This window comes from Cornus florida, unplaced genomic scaffold (genome assembly GCF_030987335.1).
Source record: "Cornus florida cultivar Cherokee Brave unplaced genomic scaffold, ASM3098733v1 CherokeeBrave_3.0.0_Hap2_Chr10, whole genome shotgun sequence".
Classification (NCBI taxonomy): domain Eukaryota; kingdom Viridiplantae; phylum Streptophyta; class Magnoliopsida; order Cornales; family Cornaceae; genus Cornus; species Cornus florida.
The window spans coordinates 22,466,723-22,489,923 of record NW_026775580.1 but is presented as its reverse complement, the minus strand read 5'-3'; the positions used below and the strand labels follow the sequence as shown (position 1 = coordinate 22,489,923).

Sequence of the window (23,201 nt, the reverse complement as noted above, 5' to 3'; positions counted from 1 at the left end):
TGGGATTTTCAATGTGGTTATACCACTGACAAGCTACCAGTCCTTCAGAGGATCTTTTATTACCGATGGTGGTCAGGCATGACTCAGGACCCTATTCAAGCCCTCCTCCATCTTATCAGAAAGAAAACAATGGAATACATGGATAATGTTCCAAAATTAACTATTCCAGAACCCAAAATCTTTAACCCATTTGAACTTGTTAAAGATATGATCAGAAAGCAATAACCATTAATTACCGAAGCAGATTTAATGGTTAAATGCATGGATTTTATGAAGAACAAATTGGTTCAATCTTTTGATTCTTCCACACCTACAGTACGAGATGATGCATCCATGCTGTCAGTCTCTAGCCAGACCAGTCAAGAAGGTAATCAGTTTTCCTGTCTAACTGGTTATGCACAAGATCCCAATGAAGATCTTATTTCTGAAGATGAACCCACAGTAGCCGATTATTGGGACTCCCTCACCGGCCACTTAATGGAAAAGATGAATCTATCCAAAAAGTAAAGATTCCTCTTATCTTGCCGACAGAAGAAGACAAAGAACTTTTTCCAAAAGTCTTTGGTTCTACAGTATTTCCTTAATCAGATGTCTACTTTCATCAGATAAGGAGACAGCACTTAATGGTGGGCCGACCGACTGCATTATTCAAATACACAATCCCATGCACTATGCGGACTTCAAAATGTTAATTTCAAGTCCATTTCATGTATAAATAGAAGGCAAAGTTTCTCTTAAATGTAACTTTCAATTTTCTTTTCTTTCTCCTGTAATATTTCTCTTTGTACTAGTTGGGAAGTTCAATAAGAAGAAGGTTTCCTGTAAGTCCATAGTTATATTGTTATATTGTTATTATTATATTGTTATTTATTTGTTATTATCTGTTATTTATTTGTTATTATCAATCCACTTTATCGATCCACTCATCGATCCACTCTCTCTTTGGTTTATGTTTCGAATTTAGATTTTTAAGTGCACATGATTCAATCAGTTTTTATAATTTTAGAGAATATAAAAATAGAAATAGTTCAAGTTTCATACAATGAGCAATTATTTGATAACTAGGTTAGATTTTAAATAATAACCTTTTTAAGTTCCTTAAATTTTATTTTATTTATCTTTAGCGTAGTCCTCAAAAACAAAAAAATTGAAAACTATTATCAGAATTAGGAACAAACACACCAAAGGATTGATTATTATTTTTAACTTTTTTTTTTGGGGTGCGCACCAGAATTATCTCTCGCAAGAAAATGTCGCGGCCACATAGCATGACTTGTGACTAATAATTTATTTACTGTATTCGCTTGTAGCGGGTCTAAATTTGAATGGGGTTATGTAAAAATACCTTTAAAAAATCCAAATATTTTTGTCCAAATGATAAAATCCAAAAATTTAAACATCATTTTCATATTGTTATTATTTCACCAAATAAATCCATTCATGATTATGGTTTTTTAAGTTACGCTTCACATGGACCTTATCACAATATCTTCATTTCTTTCGTTTATAGCGGATGCCCAGACAAATTGGCATGATAGGAACTACACATTTTTTGTATCGTCTCAATCTCCCTACTATATTAGTACTCTAGTGCTTCTTTGGTAAAAGATCAGCTTATATTTATGATTAAAACTTTGCCAACCTTCAAAATTTTCAATTATATTAGTTGGATCCCTCCTATAGTTTGACCCAAAATTGCAAGGCATCTTGATGGAGCATCTGAACCACAATGGGTTGGGAAATATATTCCGTGTGTTCAGTGCACCAAGCACAATGAATACTTTTTCAATGAGTTGAGAAATATATTCAGTGTCCCGTGCACCGAGCACAGTGAATTGGTCACTTTTGTTTTTGCTCCCTTTGTCCCAAAATAAATAATTTTTTTTTTGAGATTCTTAACTTTTTAAGATAATGAGATTTAGTATTTTTTTCATTGTATTGATAGTGAATAAATTGTGGATAAACAATAATGTAATGGTTTACTTTTTATAACTTTAATGTAAAGAATGTTAAATTGGTAATGTTACAAAAAATAATACTGTTGACTTTTTAGATGAAATATTTATTTTTATAAGTCAAATATAAAAGAATGAAATATTTATTTTCGAACAGAAAGAGTATTTTTTTTAATTACTCATCGGATTGAGATAAAGAAGATTATTTTGATTTGACTTGTGCTATTTGGCTCGACAGATGCAAAATTGATACTTCTTCGCGTGGCATAGAAAAAATACTTATTTAAAATCAAAATATAAGAGTATCTCCAGCCGTATGTTAAAATATTTTTTTGTATAAAATATACATGGTTACGTATGTTATGTAATTTCTATTTTTATTTTTTATCTCGAACAGTATGTTAAGATACAGTATCATGTCATCAATGTATAAAATTATTGTGTATTTTACATAACTTTTTATACCGCCACATCTGCATATTTTCTTTATACTCCCTCTTTCTCATTCCATTAACATTCAACCCTTACAAGTTATGTGGGGACACGTGTATTTTTTTTTTTTTTTTTTTTGTGTAAATCTGATGTGTCATAATAGATTTACTAATTTACACAAAAAATTTGGATTATTTATTTTTAGTTCCAACGATTGTTTTATACTTTTTGTGGAAAAATATATTCTCCAATAACAACCAACTACGTGTCCCCACATAACTTGTACAATCCTACTTAATATAGGGTTGAATGTTAATGGAATGAGAAAGAGTGAGGAGAAAAAAAAAATATGCTAATGTGGCTGTGTAAAATACATGATGGAGATAAAAAAAAAAAAAAAAATGTATACATTATACGTAAATTTTATATAAAATTATATTTTAACAGACTACTAAAGATGCTCTAAGATGCCTTCCAAAACAATAACTCTCAAAAAATCAATTAACAAAATTAACTCTCTTTACTTACCAAAAAGAAAGGAAAAAAAAAAAAAATGACTATCAAAGAAAGTAACAATCGGAACCAGCATGCTTTGAGATTGTTTATCTGTTGTCATGGACAAATAGTTGCCTTTCCGACGACCAAGCTTTTACTCATGGTCATTTGGTTTGCTATGTTTGTTGCTTATGTTTTTTGATCTCATCCTTGAGCTAGCTCGGGATGCCCTTTGTAATCTCGTAATCTTGTTGTGTAATGCTGTATAGTATTGTCTTGTTTGCTAAAAAAAAAATAAATAAATAAATTTAGGTTCTTCAATCATTTATTTTTGTTGATATTTAAAACTTTAAATGAAATTTCTATTCTAGATTTTGTAGAAATTAGAAGCATTCCGATAGATTTGAGAGACATGTAAACCCATTTGTGAAATAATAATAATAATAATGGACATAGTTTGTTTTTCTATTATTCTAAATCTATATAATAACTAAGGGTCTTGTGATCTAGTGGTATCTTCCTTACTTATCAAGTGGATGATGAAGATTCGAGTCTCCGAATAAGCAAAGTAAGTGTGTGGGTGGTGTGTGAGTTTCTTGCTAATGACTAGGGGTGGCAAATTACAACACGACACGACAATACGACACAAACATAACACGAGTTAAAATGGTTTGGGTTTAGCATAAACGGGTTTGGGTCATAAAAAGGTCGATACGATAAACCCGTTTACTTAACCGTGTCGGGTTAGGGTTGAGGGGTTCAACCCGTGTAACCTATTTATGACCCATTTAACTCAATATGTTATAATCGTGAATATGACCTATGTAATATGTTATCTGTTTAAATCCAATTACTATGGATAGTTAAGTCATTTCAATATAAGCCTTGTTTATGCCTTATGATTTTTCTTTTTTTTTTGAATATTTGGGTTAATATTTGGGTTAATTATGACAAATTTTTTCTACTATTTTGCATTTAATTAAATATTAAATGTCTCGTTTTAATTATTATTATTTTTTATTTATTTATTTTTTTGTCATTAGTAGGGTTGGCAATTTGTGTTCGTGAGTCTTGTTTGTGTCAATGTAGGGTAAATCCAAACCCAACCCATTTAATAATCGTGTCAAAAATCCTCAATACTAACCCAACCCGTTTATTAAATATGCTTGGAAGGATTTTAGAATAGGTCACATTTTGTAATGAATTGTGTTTAAGTTGAAAATTTTAAGATATTCAAATCAAATTTTAAGAATAGGTCACAATTATATCATTTTCCTTTTTAAAAGGTACTTAATTGAGGTATTTTTATTGAAAGATTCAATTTTTATACATTAAAACACTCTTTGTGACTTTAAAGGGAATTTGAATTAATTTAATTCAAAACTCTCATTTTCTTTCAAAGATTCATTCTTTATCCATTAAAACTGTTTAGTGACTTAAAATGTACCTTCATTGCGATATTTTCATTCATTCTTTCAAAGATTCACTCTTTATCCATTAAAACTGTTTAGTGACTTAAAATGTACCTTCATTGAGATATTTTCATTCTTTTAAAGATTTAATCATTAAATAGTTTTAATGGATAAAGATTAAATCTTTGAAAGAAATGAGAGTTTTGAGTTAAAAGATATATTCATTGAGATATTTTTATTCTTTTAAAAATTCAATTATTATACATTAAAATTGTTTAGTGACTTAAAATGTACTTTGATTGAGAAATTTTCATTTAAAGATTCAATCTTTACTCACTAAAACACCTTTTGTGACTTCAAAGGAAACTCCAATAAGATTAATTCAAAACTCTTATTTATTTTTTTCAAAAATTCAATCTTTATATATTAAAAAGATCTAACAACTTAAAAAATAGATGAGATATTATTAACTCATATAAAACACTCCTTGTGACTTTAAATTTAACTCAAAACTCTTGTTCACTCTTATTTTATCCGTGCATTAAAAAATATCTACCGAATTAACTCTGCATGAAATTAGCATTTAATATATATCGTATATAATTAGATACAATGTCATATATTACTACATTTGGCAGCCATAACCAAATTACAAGAAAAGTGCAGAATTTTTTCGGATTTTGTTCCCACTGAACTAACCTCTAATACTAGCATTTGTTTTGCCTTCATTTACTTGTAGGGTCATTAAAAAAAAATCTCTACTCATCAACGGCCCTGATGTAATGTTGTCGTCGTCCATCAACTCTCCTGCAGTGGCATCACCTGATGTCCCTAACACTCCAGCAACAATGAGCTGGAGTGACTAAAGAGTCACAGGGACCTTTTTGCCTATTTCTCTTATTATCAGGGTAAATATGTCATTTACCTAAACAGTTACCAAATTAATACATATAAAAATAAGTCAAAAGAATATTCTTAAAATATTTTATAAAATTTAAAGCCTGATTTCTTGGAGCTTTTCCAACGTCCAGCCTTCAAAGTGACACCCATCGCTAATATTTCTACCCACCGCCACCACCACCACCTCTCTCTCTATAAAACACACGGACAAACTCACATACTCGCTCTCTAGAACTGAACATGAAGATTGAATCAATGGACAACAACACCTAAGTAGATCTTTACTTCTCAAGCTTGTCATATCAACAGAACAGCAAACTCTTCTTTGTCTCTCTCGCTCTAAAAAGCTGCATTGCCACTGGTGAGTCGATTCTTCATACTCTCGGAAGTGTTCAATTTGACCATTGATAGTGTTCACTAAGCGAAACCCAAAAATGGGCGTTTTTTGTTTTCAATTTGTTTGTTCCTCAATTTTGAAAACAATCTCTTTGTTTTAGTTTCAAGCTTTTCTCTGTCGGTTTGAAGATTTGCCTTCGCTTCTGCCTTTATTTTTATTTTTATTTTTTTGTTCCGATTTTTGTTTTTGAAGGACAATTTTTGTGGTCTATCTACGCTAAATACGGTGTTGTATTTTTTGTTGTGTTGAAAAATCATATAGCGTCAGTGAGTAGAGTGTTTTTTTGGTGAAATTTTTTGTGGGTGTTATAGTGCCTTTATTTTGAATTTCATATGCCACAGCTGTGAATCTCAATTAAAATCCCAATTTCCTTTTTTTTTTTTTTTTTGTTGAAATAGTTACATATATAGTATTAGTTTGTATAGTTGTTTGATCCATCTAGAGTGAAATAGGCGATTTTCCCTTTTCAGATTTTTATAGCTGTGGTGCTGTATTTATTGTTGTTTTGAAAAATCAAATAGGATCTGTTAATTGTGTGAAATCACTTTTGATTACATAATCTTACAGTTTAGTAAGCTCTGTAATTAAAACTTGGTGGTTCATATTTTGAAATTGGTGGCTTCTTTAGAATGAATCACCATGTGATTCACTGTGCATTAATAAGGACCATTTGTGATGGCTTTTGTTTTTTAATAGATTTTCATAATGTTATGTTGATGGCTTATATATTGAGTTTGCACTTTTAGTTACATAATCTTCAGTTTAGAGCATTTATGATGATGGTCTGTTTTCCTCCCCTGACTTCTCTTTCTTGGTTAAAATGGCTTGCTGTAGCCTGTAGAGCAGGATCCCCATTGCAGGCCTGTGTTTCATTAGTTCGATTTTCTGAACCTGAATTTCATTGCAGAGAAATTCGAAAAACATCAGATTAAATAAATTATTAAACCTTATGTTTCATATTATATCTTTTGCTTTAAAAAAAAGAAAAAAAAGAAAAAGAAAAAAAAAAAATGGTCTAACCTCATTTGAACCAACTAGTTGTTGTAGTCTTAGTTGGACTTGGGTTTTCTGTGTCCTCACACTCGACTAACAAAAAATTCTACCATGTTATTCATATTCCTTTATTATTATTTTTTTTTCCTCGCTAGTACTCAGACACATTTGTCTCTTCTGAGACTATTGGTACTCAGACACATTTGTCTCTTTTGAGACTTGAACCCCTGACCTCCCTTTGAAAAGTAAGAAGCTGATACCGCTAGTCCACTGGTTCATTGGTAAATTCCTTTATTTATTTATTTATTTTAGATGCGTCAAATTTTTGGTCAATGCCATAAGGAGTGGTGTAGTTGGCTCAAAACTCAATTTTTTTTTTTTTTTTTCAAATTTATATTTGATTTATTTTGCAAAAACATTTTATTATGGAAATGAGAGGTGATATCTAATAGCATTACGTGTCTTGGTTCATGTTTTCCAGTTGTGCACTGAGGACATAAAATGTTTGTCCAAGTATTTGAGTTTGATGCCATATCTCTGAAATATGTCAGTGTCCTCTCTTCGCTCAAGTGATGGAGCCTATATATGCAACCTTACTAATTTAGTTATGAAATATAAATCTGAAAAGAGAGAATGAAAGAAAAACAATGCGGCTAATAAATGAATGGGAAACTGAGAAAACCATTTTGCTTATTATGTTCAATGAATTTACCTGCGGTAAACAATTTTTTCCCCTCAAATGGTGTATTCTATGTTATATTTATTCTTTAGTACACAACTACTTCTTGTTGGTGTTCATTATTTCCTTTTATATTTTCTCATTCTCCATGGACGAATTGATTGTAGTTTGTTAGTGTAATATGTTATTACTGATACATGTTATTCTATATAAAATAGCTGATTGTTATTTTACACTTATACATCCATGATGTTTTGCCAGCGGAAATGCACACCACAAATAATAAATCAATCACACATAAACACAATATTTGACGTGGTTTGAGACAACCCTTTATGCGTCCATGCATTAGACGAGATTTCATTATAAATATGTAGAGATTGTTGGAAACGGAGGCGTTAAAAACATAAACTTCGGATGAGAATTGGAATAGATTCCGTTAAGAATTTTTTACGGATCTATAGACGAGCGCGTTTCTTTCCGCAAGGAGATGAACGTGGTATATTTACTTTCTCAAATCCGTTTCCGGGTGAATAAGAAATTAGATCCAAAGTGAGGTGTTTGATAAGCCTAAATGAAAAAAAATGTTGAAACCAATTGAAGTTTAAATAAGTCAAGCTTGGGCTTGGGCCTAATTGTAAAGTCCGGATTATTCTTTTTATTAAATGGAATTTTGGATTGGACTTATTTTTGGGCTGGGCTTATTTAAATGGGTTTCACAAATGGGTGGGTTTGTTGGGTGGTTGGTTTTTTGAATTTAAATTAAAAAACTACTTTTTAGTTTTTTCCAAAAGGTTACACCTTTTTCCGAACTATCATAACCCATGGTTGCACCCACCCGAAAAGGCACCTTGCTACCTATAAATACTCCCCTTTGGATCATTTGCAAATCACACCAAATTCAGTGAATTCTTCTCTTCTGAATTTTCTTCTTCCTCCTTCTCTCTTTACTCTATGGGTTCGAGCCTTAGTCAGTCACTCCGAGTCCAAGTTCGAGTCAGAGAGTACTACACCGAGCCGGTTCACCTATTCCTTTGGTTTGCAGTGCTACTACAGAAGGAAGACAAGTCGTTGTATCCTGGGAGATAGACGCCACTGAGTCCGTTAGCACCATAGCGGGGCAAATCTGTCTTAAGGATATAGAATCAAATTCTAGCCTCGATTTTTAATCAGGTCCTTTTATTTTATAGGTTTTATTTTATTATATTAAACTATATATTATAACAAATTATATATATATATATATATATATATATATATTATAATAATTATATATATATATATATACATTATATTTTCAGATAATATTTAAATAAATAATACTATAGTATATGGTATAGTCAAACTATATTTTTGGACAACAATCTTAAGACAGATTCCGTTTATAATGTAGTTTAATTATTTAAATATTGTTGTTGTTTTATTTCTTTAATTTTGACTGTGGTCTGTATATTTAATATATATCAGACGAATGGCAAGCACGAGTACTACTATGCCTAATGTTCCCGTCAGTCATGGGGAGAAGCCCGAAAAATTTAATGGGGTGGAGTTTAAAAAGTAGCAACAGAAAATGATGTTCTACTTTACAACTCTGAATCTAAGCAAGTACCTAACTGAGACTACCCCAGTACTAGAAGAGGGTGAGACTGACATTACAAAGTTAGGAGCTGTTGAAGCATGGAAGCATGGAGACTTCCTATGCAAAAACTACATCCTCAATGGATTGGACAACACTTTATATAATGTGTACAGTCCAATGAATGCTGTTAAAGAGCTTTGGGAGTCACTAGACAAAAAGTATAAAACAAAGGATGCTGGCTTGAAGAAGTTTGTGGTCGGACGATTTCTGGACTTCAAAATGATAGACTCCAAGACAGTAATGAGCCAAGTGCAGGAGCTTCAGCTGATCCTACATGAGATACATGCTGAGAAGATGACATTGAGTGAATTCTTTCAAGTAGCTTCAATTATTGAGAAGCTGCCACCTACTTCGAAAGATTTCAAAAATTTCTTGAAGCATAAGCGTAAGGAAATGGGGCTCGAAGACCTGATTATCAGGCTAAGAATTGAAGAAGATAACCGCACGTCTGAAAAGAAAGCTGTGAATTCTTCAATGATGTCAAAGGCAAATGTAGTGGAAGTTGGACAAAAGAATAAGAAGAGGAAGTACTCTGGCGAAGGTCCCAGCCAAGAAAACCACAAAAGGTTCACTGGGAAGTGCTTCATATGCGGCAAGCTAGGACACCGAGCTAAAGACTGTCGTAGCCGCAAGGCACAACACAACGCTAAGAAAAAGACCACTGAGGTGCACATTGCTGAGCAAGATAAGTTGATAACTGATGTATTAGAGCTAAATCTTTCAGCTATGGTTTCTGAAATCAACCTCATGAGCAACAATAGAGAATGGTGGGTGGACACAGGAGCTAAAAGAGGATGTTCACTACCTATGAAGCTATAGATAATGAAGAACAACTCTACATGGGGAACTCTTCTACTGCAAAGGTTGAAGGACAAGGAAAGATCAAGCTACTCATGACTTCAGGGAAAGAGCTCACTCTTAATAATGTGCTGCATGTACCAGACATTAGGAAGAACTTGGTATCTGGGTCATTTCTAAGCAAGAATGGGTTCAAGCTGGTCTTTGTATCTGACAAGTTTGTGCTAACCAAGAATGGAGTGTATATGGGCAAAGGGTATCTAAGTAATGGACTTTTCAATTTCAATGTAATGACTGTTGTACCCAAAGCTATTAATAATAATAATCATAATAAAGCTAGTGCTTCTTCTGCTTATAGGATTGAGTCATCTGATGTGTGGCATGGTAGGTTAGGACATGTTAATTATGATACGATTCGTAGATTAATTAACATGGAGTCTATATCTAATTTAGTATTGATTTAAATAAAAAATGTCAAACATGTGTAGAAGCAAAATTGACTAGAACCTCATTTCACTCTATGGAGTGAAGTACTGAACCTCTAGCATTAATTCACAGTGATGTCTGTGACTTTAAATCTGTGCCAACTAGAGGTTGGAAAAAGTATTTCATTACTTTTATTGATGATTACACAAGATACTGTTATGTATATTTGTTAAGAAGTAAAGATGAAACCTTGGAAATGTTTAAACATTACAAGAATGAGGTTGAGAATCAACTTGGCAAAAAGATAAAGGCGTTTAGAAGTGATAGAGGTGGTGAATACAAAGTACCATTCGCTTACATTTGCTCAGAACACGGTATTATTCACCAAACTACCGCTCCTTATTCACCGCAACAGAACGATGTTGCTGAACGCAAAAACCGTACCTTAAAAGAAATGATGAATGCTATGTTGATAAGTTTTGGTTTAACCCAGAATTTGTGGGGGGAAGCTTTGCTTTCTACTAATTATGTTCTCAACAAAATACCTCAAAAGAAAACAAATGTGACACCTTATGAACTATGGAAAGGTCAAAAACATTCCTACAAATTCTTAAAAGTGTAGGGGTGTCTAGTTAAGGTTGCGGTTCCTACTTCTAAGAAAGTTAAGATAGGACTAAAAACTTTTGATGGTATTTTCATAGGCTATGCACAGAATAGTAGTGCATATCGTTTCCTTGTGCATAAATCAGACATTCCTGATATTCATGTCAATACAATTATTGAGTCAAGGAATGCTTATTTCTTTGAGGATATATTTCCATGTAAAAATCCTCTTAAAAGAAATCATGATATTGCTAATAACAATATACAAGAAAATATAGACCAAGAGTCTATAGATGATGAAAATGAGGAAGAACCTAGACGTAGTAAAAGAGCTAGAACCTCTAAGTCATTTGGTCCTGATTTTTTGACATATATATTGGAGAATGAGCCACAAAGCTATAAGGAAGCTATATCTTCTCCTGAAGCTCCTTTATGGAAAGAAGCCATAATAAATAGTGAAATTGAATTCAACATGGATCTTCCTCCTGGGACTAAACCTTTAGGGTAAAGTGGATTTTTAAGAGGAAGATGAAGCCTAATGGTTCAATTGATAAATATAAAGCCTGACTTGTTGCTAAGGGATACAGGCAAAAGGAAGGCTTGGATTATTTTGATACATATTCACCAGTCACAAGAATAACATCCATTAGATTGTTACTAGCTATTGCAGCATTGCAAAATTTAGAAATACATCAAATGGATGTTAAGACTGCATTCTTGAATGGTGAATTAGAAGAGGAAATCTATATGGAACAACCTGAAGGATTTATAGTTCCAGGAAAAGAAAAGAAGGTGTGCAAACATGTAAAATCCTTATATGGATTAAAACAAGCACCTAAACAATGGCATGAAAAATTTGACAAAGTGATGTTGTCAAATAGTTTTAGAATTAATGAGTGTGATAAATGTATTTATGTGAAAAACACTCAAAATGGATATGTCATTGTGTGCCTATATGTGGATGATATGCTAATAATGGGTAGTAATGATGTTATAATCAAAACTACTAAAAAGATGTTGACCAAAAATTTCGATATGAAAGATTTAGGCATAGCTGATGTCATACTAGGAATCAAGATTTCTGGAACATCAGATGGTCTAGTATTATCTCAATCTCACTATATTGAGAAAATGTGTATAGTTCATCGAGGGGAATGGGATTAAAGCCGAAAGCTAATGAGTCATCTTAATGGAAACCCAACCTAGTTGACTGGAGATCCCAAGATCTAGGTTCAAAGGGACAATAGAAATTCTGAAAGGCTCACCAGAAGCACTGGGAAGATTTAATCTTCTACCCATTTCTATGATTAGACAGTGCTATCTACAGCGATGAGTAGGATAAGCTATGCTTTTAATGACTCTTATACTTTGAAAATTCAAGTGGGGTATAGTAGGATACTCTTAATAAGAAATCACCTATATGAGTGTGAAGTGGGGCCGCTTCTATGAGAACTTCTAAGGCTAAGTTTTCTAGAGCGCTTATGAAATACCAGGAGTTGTTCAGGGCCATATGAACACAACCGTGAGAACCGACTTTGTGCGGGAAGGAACTATGTGTTCGCTATTGTCTTGGTTTACATCAACGACTGAACAGTTCAAGACATCATGTTTACTGGTTAGCCAGTAAATCCGATAGTAATACATTAGGGAGGTTCAAGGCCAAAAGCTACCTATCCCGATGCAGTTACTTTCCAATAGTACTCTCTCTAGTGTCTGTATCTTCTTTATTTGTAATTTGCGCAAATTTTCATTCATGTGGGGAATTGTTGGAAACGGGGGCATTAAAAACATAAACTTCGGATGAGAATTGGAATAGATTCCGTTAAGAATTTTTTGCGGATCTATAGACGAGCGCGTTCCTCTCCGCAAGGAGATGAACGTGGTATATTTACTTTCTCAAATCCGTTTCCGGGTGAATGAGAAATTAGATCCAAAGTGAGGTGTTTGATAAGCCAAATTGGAGAAAAATGTTGAAACCAATTGAAGTTTAAATAAGTCAAGCTTAGGCTTGGATTTGGGCTTGGGCTTGGGCCTGGGCCTAATTGTAAAGTCCGGATTATTCTTTTTATTAAATGGAATTTTGGATTAGGCCTATTTTTGGGTTGGGCTTATTTAAATGGGTTTCACAAATGGGTGGGTTTTTTGGGTGGTTGGTTTTTTGAATTTAAATTAAAAAACCACTTTTTAGTTTTTTCCAAAAGGTTACACCTTTTTCCGAACCATCATAAACCATGGTTGCACCCACCCGAAAAGGCACCTTGCTACCTATAAATACCCCCCTTTGGATCATTTGCAAATCACACCAAATTCAGAGAATTCTTCTCTTCTTCTGAATTTTCTTCTTCCTCCTTCTCTTTTTACTCTGTGGGTTTAAGCCTTAGTATTTGGGTTTGAGCCTTGGTAAGTCACTTCGAGTCCGAGTTCGAGTCAGAGAGTACTACACCGAGCCGGTTCGCCTATTCCTTTGGTTTGCAGTGCTACTACCGAAGGAAGACAAGTCGTTGTATCCTGGGAGATAGACGCCACTGAGTCCGTTAGCACCATAGCGGGGCAAATCTGTCTTAAGGACATAGAATCAAATTTTAGCCTCGACTTTTAATCAGATTCTTTTATTTTATTGGTTTTATTTTATTATATTAAACTATATATTATAACAAATTATATATATATATAGATTATATATATATATATATATATATACACATTATATTTTCAGATAATATTTAAATAAATAATTGTATGGTATATGGTAAAGTCAAACCGTATTTTTGGACAACAGAGAATACCCGACATCAGACTATGTATACAAACTCTCAGTTCCATGGTATGGTGGCTAATTCCTTAGCCCATGTACCACTCCATGAGACTTCCTTCTTGTTGTCGGTGTTCCATCTCTACAGGCCGTGTGAGGTAGAGGAGGTGTTTACACACCCAACTATTCCCTCATGAGGTCAATTCTCTTTCACTCTCACAAGTCTCAACCGATAATCTAGTTATCTAATTATAGAGTCCTAAATAAATTCCTTGCTGGACAAGTATTATAATTCCTTAGAGCCCATGTATACCTCCAACAAGATTTTTTCTTAAATAAAATACAACTCTAAAATAGAAACCTAATTACAATAGGAACTTGAGACACAATATTTAACAATGTCCACATTGGCTCGAATTCCATAAAGTCAATCATCACTTTCCAAGGCAATAATTTTGCTCCACCTTGAATTTTGGTCGAACCTTCACCTCAATCAATTAAGCTTCTTGCCATGTAACCCATCATGATTTTCTTACCATTGTGACAAAATAAGCCAATTGATTGACTCCACTTGCATATGAAACCTATTAAATCACTTGTTGAGACTTTGTTGTATTTTTTTGGATCTCCTTCAAAATAACACTCAAACTCTCCAAGACGAACCTTTGGCTTGAACTACTTGTTGTGACAGTGAAAACACACACGGATGTGCAGATCCCATTGCAAATAATAAATCAACCACTCAAACACAAGATTTAATTTAGTTTGGCATAACCCCTTTTACATCCATGGATGAGAAGAGATTTCACTATAAATATGTAGATGAATTAAAAATCTAGAAAACACCCAACACCAGACTCTGTAAAACAATTTCCACTCTAATTATAGTGGCTGATAACCTGAGTCTTTCACATGATCCATTTCATGAACTTCCTTCTTGCCATCAGTGTTCCATCTACTGTACCAACCCAGAAACCACAACTCTCTAGCCAGTGTGAGGTAAAGGAGCCAAGAACCTCACACCCAGCTACTCCCTCATGAGGTTACATATCCTTTACTCTCATAATTCTTAACTCATAACCTAGTTATCTGTTTATAGATTCCTAAACTGAATTCCTCGTGGGACAATGATTACAATTTCTTAGAGTCCAGGATTACCCCAACAAGAACTTTCCTAAATAAAATACAATTCAAAATAGAAAACTAATTACAATTGAATTCCAGACACAATATCTAGCACGTAAATATTTAAAGACCATATGAATATGGAATTCACACTCCTTCAAACCTGGATCTCTTTTTTCCTTTTTCCTTTTTTCTGAATGGGTTTTGTAATATAATATATAAATCAAATAATAATGTACAAGGAGCAAGAGAAGGCATACCTTCTCCCATATAAAAGAAGGGAATGGAAAAAGCCCATTTCCAATACAAGCAAAAAAGCCTATCTATCAAATCAAAATGCATCAAAACAACAATGCAAGCTCTTCCACAGAAATGGATAATGCATGGAGTACATCCCACATGATTTCAGTCACAGAAGGTGAGAAAACATTACGGTGCAAAGCCTTATTTCTATGACCCCAAATCTTCCACACAGCAGTACAAAAAACTAATCTAAGTACCTTGGACCTCATATTATTGGTGCTAGCATTATGTAGAAACCACTGCTGCAATTGGGAGAGGGCAGTAAAAGCTGGATACTCTAACTGCAGCATATCAAACAGACCTCCCCACACATCTCTTGCAAATGAACAACTACAAAAAAGGTGATCATTGTCATCCTCAGCAGCAAAGCAATTGTGACAAACTGAAGCTAGTGAGATACCTCTCCTTTTGAGATGAGCATATGAAAAATTTCTCTCCTGTAAGACCAGAGCCATAGTCACTGAAACCCTTAGCCTGCAATACTTCCATACCAGTTTCACCCATTCCATTCTATTCCTTTTCTTTCTACATGCATTCCATGCTGATTTCTGAGAGAGAGTACCATGATTCCACATTATCTAATCAGAATCCATCCCAATTGCAATGGAAGAAATGCACAATCTGACCTCATCAGAGAAAAAAGCAGGACTATGCCATTGTCCCTCCTCAATGAAGGTTTGGACAAGAGCATTATGACCATATGGTCTGAACAGGTTGGCGCCAAATCTCTGCACAAGGGACCCACCATCACACCATGGATCATGTAGTAAATTAAATTTATCACCTTTACCAATCCTATATGTACAATTCTGCAGCATGAGATCTCTGGCCTCAAGAATTTGTTTGCAAACAGCAGAGTCTGTTTGCTTAGGGACAACAGTCCAAAAATTGGAAGCTCTAAGGTACTTGCATCTGAACCAGTGCACCCATAATTTATCCTTCTGCTGAGTAAAATCCCAACAGGTAGTCAATTTAGCAGCCTTATCCAGATCTTCAATCTTCCTCAGACTAAATCCTCCCTCAGAGCAAGGCAATGTGACCTGTTTCCAACTCAGCTGTGCCATCTTCCTTACATCACTCTTGCCACTCCATAAGAACTGCTTGATTTTCCTCTCCAACATAACTCTACAGCCCATGGTATCTTAAAACAAAACAGACTTGATGAGCTCTATCCCACCTGCAAAATACAAATTCAAAGTACTCCAATACCTGGATCTCTCTCTCTCTCTCTCTCTCTCTCATGCCTTCAGTCTTCTCAATAAAAGTTGTACTTTTTCATGGGAATTATGTGTTCGTTTTCTAAAATATTTGTTTTTATGTTTCTCTTAATATAATATTTGTGTGTGTTTACATTCTAGCATAATTATGTGTGCTTCCAGTCTCCTCTCTCTCTCTCTCTCTCTCTCTCTCTCTCATTTCATCAGCATCTCATCAGTCTTCCCAATAAAAATTTATATTTTTTCATATGATTTTATATGTGCTTGTTTTCTGTAATATTTGTTTGTATGTTTGTATAATATTTATATTTAGAAAAAAAAAATGTTTGTATAATATTTATGTTGTTTACATCTAGCTTAATTATCATTCTGCTCTTTTCATTGCTTCATTTCTTATAGCCTGACTTGGTGGGAAATACTAGAGTCCGTATTGACTCCAATGTCTAGTGTCTCTTAGCTGGTAAATAAGGACAGGTGCATCCTTCCATCTTCCTCTCTCATAGATGGTTAGAATATATTATGAGTATATTTTTTTTGTGGTTTATTGAAACTGGAAAAGGAAGGTTTTGAATTCTTCTTTGGATTTCTATAATGAACTTTACTACGGTAAAAAAAATTACTCAGAAAAAAAATAATTGTTTTTAAGGTAGAATTTACGCATTCATAGTTATGTAAATTTAGTTGAATATTTTGCTATGAAGGCCAACAGAACATATAACAAAAACCTCAGAGAGAGAGAGAGAGAGGGAGAAGATAAAAAAAAGAAAAAAAAAAAAAAAAGGAAAAAAAGTGAATGTAGAAGTCTCAAAGATAAAATCTTCTTGAGTTCTAAGTTCTTCCGCTAGTTATATCAACTTCTTCATGGTACTGTTTACTTATACCGTTACCAACATTTTACTTGCAAACTATAGAGTCGAGATGGACAGGCGAAGTTGGCCATGGAAGAAGAAATCATCTGACAAGGCAGCAGCGGAGAAAGCAGTTGCAGTGTTGGACTCTGCTGGTGCTTCTTTGGCTTCAGCTGGTTCTCAGGGTGATAAGGTCTATTAATGGACTTCGTTATGTAACTATTTACTTTAATTTATTTTATTTTTAGTTTGGTTGAACTTATTGTTTTACAATATATATATTTTTAAAGAATTTTTGTATAGTTGATATGATGGTTTTTCTTTTTGCCTAATGGTTTGTTTATTTTTATTTTTTGTCTCTGGATAAACAGGATTTCTACAAAAACCTAATTATGTCCAAATATCAGTAGAGTCATATTCACATTTGACTGGGTTGGAGGATCAAGTGAAGACATATGAGGATCAAGTTGAAGAGTTGAATGAAAAGTTGTTGTCTGCTCAATCAGAAATGACTACCAAGGAAAACCTGGTGAAACAGCATATTAAAGTTACTGAAGAAGCTGTCTCAGGTGTGATGTTGATAGAATTCTAATATATAAAGGAAAAAGGAACTTGTGCAATTATGCAGTTCTACTTTTGGTTAAAAGTTCATGTCCATCTTCTTTGAATTATATATCTTTACTTCATTCTTGTATGAAACTTCATTCAGTTCAATGTTGTTTTAGTACATTTGTTGAGTAATTAGGGTTCTTTGATATGAAATGGCATGACAACAATGAAACTTAAGGCCTCTCTTCGCTGCAGGTTGGGAAAAGGCTGAGGCAGAAGCTTTGGCATTGAAATATAATCTAGAATCAGTCACACTTTTAAAGCTTACTGCTGAAGATCGAGCATCACATTTGGATGGTGCTCTCAAAGAGTGCATGTGGCAGATACGAAATTTAAAGGAAGAACATGAACATAAATTGCATGAAGTTGTTCTTAGAAAAACAAAACAGTGGGACGAAGTTAAGCTTGAGGTTGAAGGAAAGATAACAAACTTGGATCAAGAATTCCGTAGGTCTGCAGCAGAAAATGCTGCACTTTCAAAATCATTGCAAGAGCGTTCTGACATGCTGATCAAGATGAGTGAAGAAAAGTCACAAGCAGAGGCAGAAATTGAACTATTGAAGAGCAATATTGAATCATGTGAAAGAGAAATAAATTCACTCAATTATGAATTCCATATCGTTTCTAAAGAGCTAGAAATCCGTAATGAGGAGAAGAACATGAGTGTAAAATCTGCAGAAGTAGCCAACAAACAGCATCTGGAAGGAGTAAAGAAAATAGCTAAGTTGGAAGCAGAATGCCAAAGGTTGCGTGGTCTTTTGAGGAAGAAGTTGCCTGGTCCTGCAGCTCTGGCCCAAATGAAGATAGAAGTAGAGAACTTGGGCCAAGATTATGGAGATAGTAGACTGAGGAGGTCTTCTGTAAAGCCTCCAAGTCCACACTTGTCGCCTTTGCCTGAATATTGCCTTAACAGTGTACAAAAATGCCAAAAAGAGAATGAGTTTCTCACAGAACGTCTGTTGGCAATGGAAGAAGAAACAAAGATGCTGAAAGAAGCCTTGGCAAAGCGTAACAGCGAATTGCAAGCTTCCAGGAATATTTGTGCTAAGACAGTTAAAAAGCTTCAAACTTTTGAAGCACAACTCGATGTTCATAATCAACTGAGAAGTTCCCCGAAGTCTGATGTTCAGATCTACACTGAAGGTTCCTTTAGTCAAAATGCAAGCAAGCCACCAAGCTTGACCTCCATGTCTGAAGATGGAAATGATGATAAAGAAAGTGGTTTTGGGTCTCTGACGTCAGCGTTGATCTTTGAGATCTCCCATTGCGAGAAGGATGAGAATGTTAAGCAGTCCAACAAGGCTGAAAATGCAGATCACCAGGAGCTCATGGATGACTTTCTGGAGATGGAGAAATTGGCATTTTTATCAAACAATTCAAATGGAGTCATTTCCAGTTCAGTTATTTCAAATAATATAAGATCTCAAATTATGAACCATGATACTTTGATGAAGGCTGTTACTAGCACAGATTTCCAGGCCAAAGAGCAGCCTGGGTTGGATCCATTGGCAAATCAGACATCTCCAAATGTGGAATTATCAGCACTGGATCCACAATCTAATAATGATCTATTCCCCTTGATGAAGCTCCAATCAAGAATTTCTATGGTGTTTCAGTCTTTGTCCAAGGATGCTGATGTAGAGAAGATTTTGGTTGATATCAGACGTGTTGTGCAGGAAACGCATGATAGTCTGCATCAACAGCCTCCAAGTTGTCTTTACAAAGAATATTCTGATGCCACATGTGATCGCCAGGCTTGTCCTGAGGTGGCTGAGGTAACTGCAGCAAAGGAAATCTCTTTGTCCCAAGATAGAAGCCAGGTGCAGAAACTGAGCATACTTTAAGTCAAGAATTGCTGGACGCCATTTCTCAGATTCATGACTTTGTATTATTTGTGGGGAAAGAAGCTTTGGTTATCCAGGGCAGGTGTCCCAGTGGAGATAGACTAACTAAAAAATTTGAGGAATTCTCTGCCACCTATGATAAGGTTATAAACACTAAAATAAGTCTAGTTGATTTTGTTCTTGAGCTTTCTCATGCACTGACTAAGTACAGTGAACTCCACTTGAGTGTACTGGGCTGTCAGAATAATGAAATAGAAACCATTAGTTCTGATTGCATTGACAAGGTTGCTATACCCGAGAATAAGATGGTTCAAGACTCATCAGGAGAAAAATATCTAAATGGCTGTTCCCAATTTTCAGATTCTGCTTCTGATCGTGACATTCCCCATGAAGGAAATTTCGTCCCAACCTTTGAATCCAATGCCACATCATGGAAATGCTCATTGGAAGAATTTGAACAATTGAAACTAGAGAATGAAAACATGGTTACTGATTTAGTTAGATGTACAGAAAATTTGGAAGGCACAAAGTCCCAGTTACAGGAAACAGAGCAGCTTCTAGCAGAAGTTAAATCACAACTGGCAACTGCTCAAAAGTTGAACAGCTTGGCTGAGACGCAGCTGAAATGTATGGCAGAATCATACATATCTCTTGAAACACGTGCAGAGGAGTTACAAACCGAAGTAAATCTTCTGCGTGCAAAAGCAGAAAACTTGAATAATGAACTTCAGGAGGAAAGGAGGACCAATCAGGATGCTTTGGTCAGATGCAAGGATCTTCAAGAGCAATTGCAAAGGTTAGCACCTATTGGGATTACAGCAGATTCGTTTCATTAGTTAGGCATTACAGCTGTATTTCCATGTATTAGCTGCTTGTATTTGTATTTGTATTTGAATTATTTTCCATATATAGTTTGTGGTAGGTAAGATCTCTAGGAATTAATTCAGATTTGTATAGTTATTAGTGTTTCTGTATAGCTGGCAGATTTATTTTTTCTTAGTATAGAGTCTTGTATAAATAGAGGCTGGGTCCTATCCTCCATATAAAAGAATAATACAAATTATTCATCATCTCTTCTTCTTATTCCGCTAATAGCACCAAATTTTTCTTGTAGGTTGGCATTTGGCTGACATACTGCTCAAACTGATAATTTTGAAGGCCTTGATCAATTTTCAGCCCAGGATAGGCTTTTGATGTTATCATGCCTAGTCCAGTATATACGTTAGAGGCTATAAAACTGGGTGGTTCAAATACTGTTTGAAGCTGCAACTTATGATGTCTGTTGAGTAAAGAGTCTGTCTTATTAATATATATTTTTTCTTTTTGTCTTTTTCTTTCTTAAATACAAATTTCAACTCAAAGAAGAAATTGAATCCTTCACATGCAACCTCAACATCCTCTCCAGTCTCCCCTCCTACCTCGTGGAGCATCATCCTTTCCCTAACTTGGGTTTCATGGAAAAGGTTGAATAATTCTTTCAATAGATACACCCTTACTTCCATATATTCACTTAGAGTTTCCTTTGGCACCAATTTCTGATTACACTTCTGTATTCAAAAATATTACTTGGTCATTTGATTTAGAGATAAGAGTTAATCGAACAAAATTGTTCACTGATTTCTTATCACACTTCTTGTATTCACAAATATTTATTGGCCATTAGGGTTAAAGATAAGACTTAATCCAACAAAATTGATTTTCACAAACTCAGTCTCAACCAGTTTTGTAGACTTGATACTTCAAAACTAACTATTGGTTGCATGACTTTGGTTATACATATATAAATGCCTGTGATATGCACGTACCAGTGTCTTTAAAAAAATATGCGCATATATGTTTATATTTCTTCACGCCTTGTGTAGATTTGGATTTATCTTTGACTTCTGCCAGTGCCTTTTTTTTTTTTGGGCCCCTGTAAGGTTGGAGAACTGTCCAGTGGTTGACATTAATATCAAGACTAACCAGGTGAGAAAACAATCCATCTTGTGTTTAGCTAGAACTGCTCATATTGGATTTCACATAAAACTTTACTGTTCATATAGAATTTGACATATGATTTTCATATATGAAAAGAAAATTATGGGTTTCATATATGTTTTGCTTCAGAAGTATTTGCTTGCTGTTAAACAAAATAATTACAAACTCTTGTTTAGCATTCTTGTGCACCAATGGAATTTCCAATACCATTTGTTGGGCCAGCGGAAAAACATACAAACAAAGATCCAACCATAACTAATAGACAATTACATAAAAGCAAAACAGTAAACTTGGTTTGACACAAAACGGTCTACGTCCACGAGTAAAATTTAATTACAAGCTTTGTAGTCCCATTTTCCTTGTGTAACTGAGATTAGCTTAGCTCTCATCCAAAGTCTTTGGATAATGAATCTGCCAAGTTTTACTTGTCCCAAAAAAAAAAAAAAAAGAATCTGCCAAGTTTTCTTTGGACTTCGCATACTGAATAGCCACACTGCCATCAATAATTAGATACCTCTCATGATCATGCTTCAAAGTTCACGTTATAATTCTTATGGTATGCTCGCAGCTACGTAGCGTGTCGCACCGCCACTAGTTCATAAGTGACAAGTTTGACAAGTTTTTGTCTCCACAAATTGGCATGAATCCACCAATAACCTCTCTCTCCAACCATGTTAACTTCAAATATGACAACACAAGTTCATCATCCTTCTAATTAGGTAGATTTTGGTGACGATCGTTTGTTTGCAATATTTAGCAATATGGTGGGGTTTGCGACACATGTTACCGATAGATTTATTCTTTCCTTTAGACCGTCTCTCATTTTTTGTTTACATGTTTGGTACATTCCTTAAAATTCTTTCCCTTTGATGCAGGATTTTAGTTAGGTGAGCTTGTGTTCTTCGCTTCTTCCACAATGGGGCTTTAGCAAGAGCCTTATCTTTCTTGTCTCGGTTATGATTCTTCACTTTTTTCATATCCTGTTTCTTATACATCAACTTGTTCTAGTAATCCAGCGATGAAGGTTCTCAGTTAGGAAAGATGAATCTTACATGGAAGTTCTCATCAATAATCATATTTACTGCAATGATGGAGTCGGCAAAACCTTGTTATTTACTTAAACTTGATCAAGAATAAACTTATTATCTATCTTCTTGTAATCAATATAATCCAAAAGATAAACTGTCTTGATTGCCTCCCAAGTTTCACGACCCGTGTTTGTCTTCTTCAAGAATTGAGTAGAATATGGCATGTAGCATTGTCTTCATCCCATATCTGTGGCAAAGCAATTGTAGCATTAACTTCTTCTCGAGAAGAATACTCCATGGATGGAACTTTAGGACGATTGGTGGTGAGGACATAAAACAACTTAAATTGCTTAGATACACATGGAGAATAGTTTTTCCCCCATCAAATCAATTAGATTCAATGGGAATTAAGTCCAAGAGAATTCATCAAAATCATATTGGAGAAAAACTTATCTTCAAATTGTTAGAAAATTACGAACTTGCATAGTAAAATAAGTTGATCCGAAGGTTAGAGGCATGTCACTTCTTGAAGATAGTCAAAGTCTCCCTCGCGGTGCAAGGGGTAATGGCAGCTCTATTTCTTGGATTCAATTAAGCCTAGATACGATCCAACCGCAGTGTATTTGCACGATACACTATTGGCTGCTCGCCTAATCTCTTTTAAGAATGCTAAGTTGAAGAGTTAGTGAAAAAAAAATTTAAACTTGAGTTGAGAAAACTTGAACTGAAATTGATTTCTTAATGTAAGCAAATGTGCATTCCTTATATA

General features: G+C 34.4%; 1 protein-coding gene and 1 pseudogene across 1 annotated transcript; one reads left to right on the top strand and one right to left on the bottom strand.

The window, feature by feature from the left end:
* Window positions 1-14,947: 14,947 nt before the first annotated feature.
* LOC132277432 (uncharacterized) lies at window positions 14,948-15,484 on the bottom strand. The gene has a single exon (XM_059779293.1). It carries the CDS (start codon window positions 15,482-15,484, stop codon window positions 14,948-14,950), a length of 537 nt encoding a protein of 178 aa, XP_059635276.1.
* A 1,146-nt stretch (window positions 15,485-16,630) lies between these two features.
* Window positions 16,631-20,751, top strand: LOC132278598 (filament-like plant protein 4; annotated as a pseudogene).
* The last annotated feature ends 2,450 nt before the right edge of the window (window positions 20,752-23,201 follow it).

Excerpts from the sequence above, each read along its gene's own strand:
- LOC132277432 (XM_059779293.1), bottom strand. The coding sequence starts at position 15,484 with ATGTGGAATCATGGTACTCTCTCTCAGAAATCAGCATGGAATGCATGT.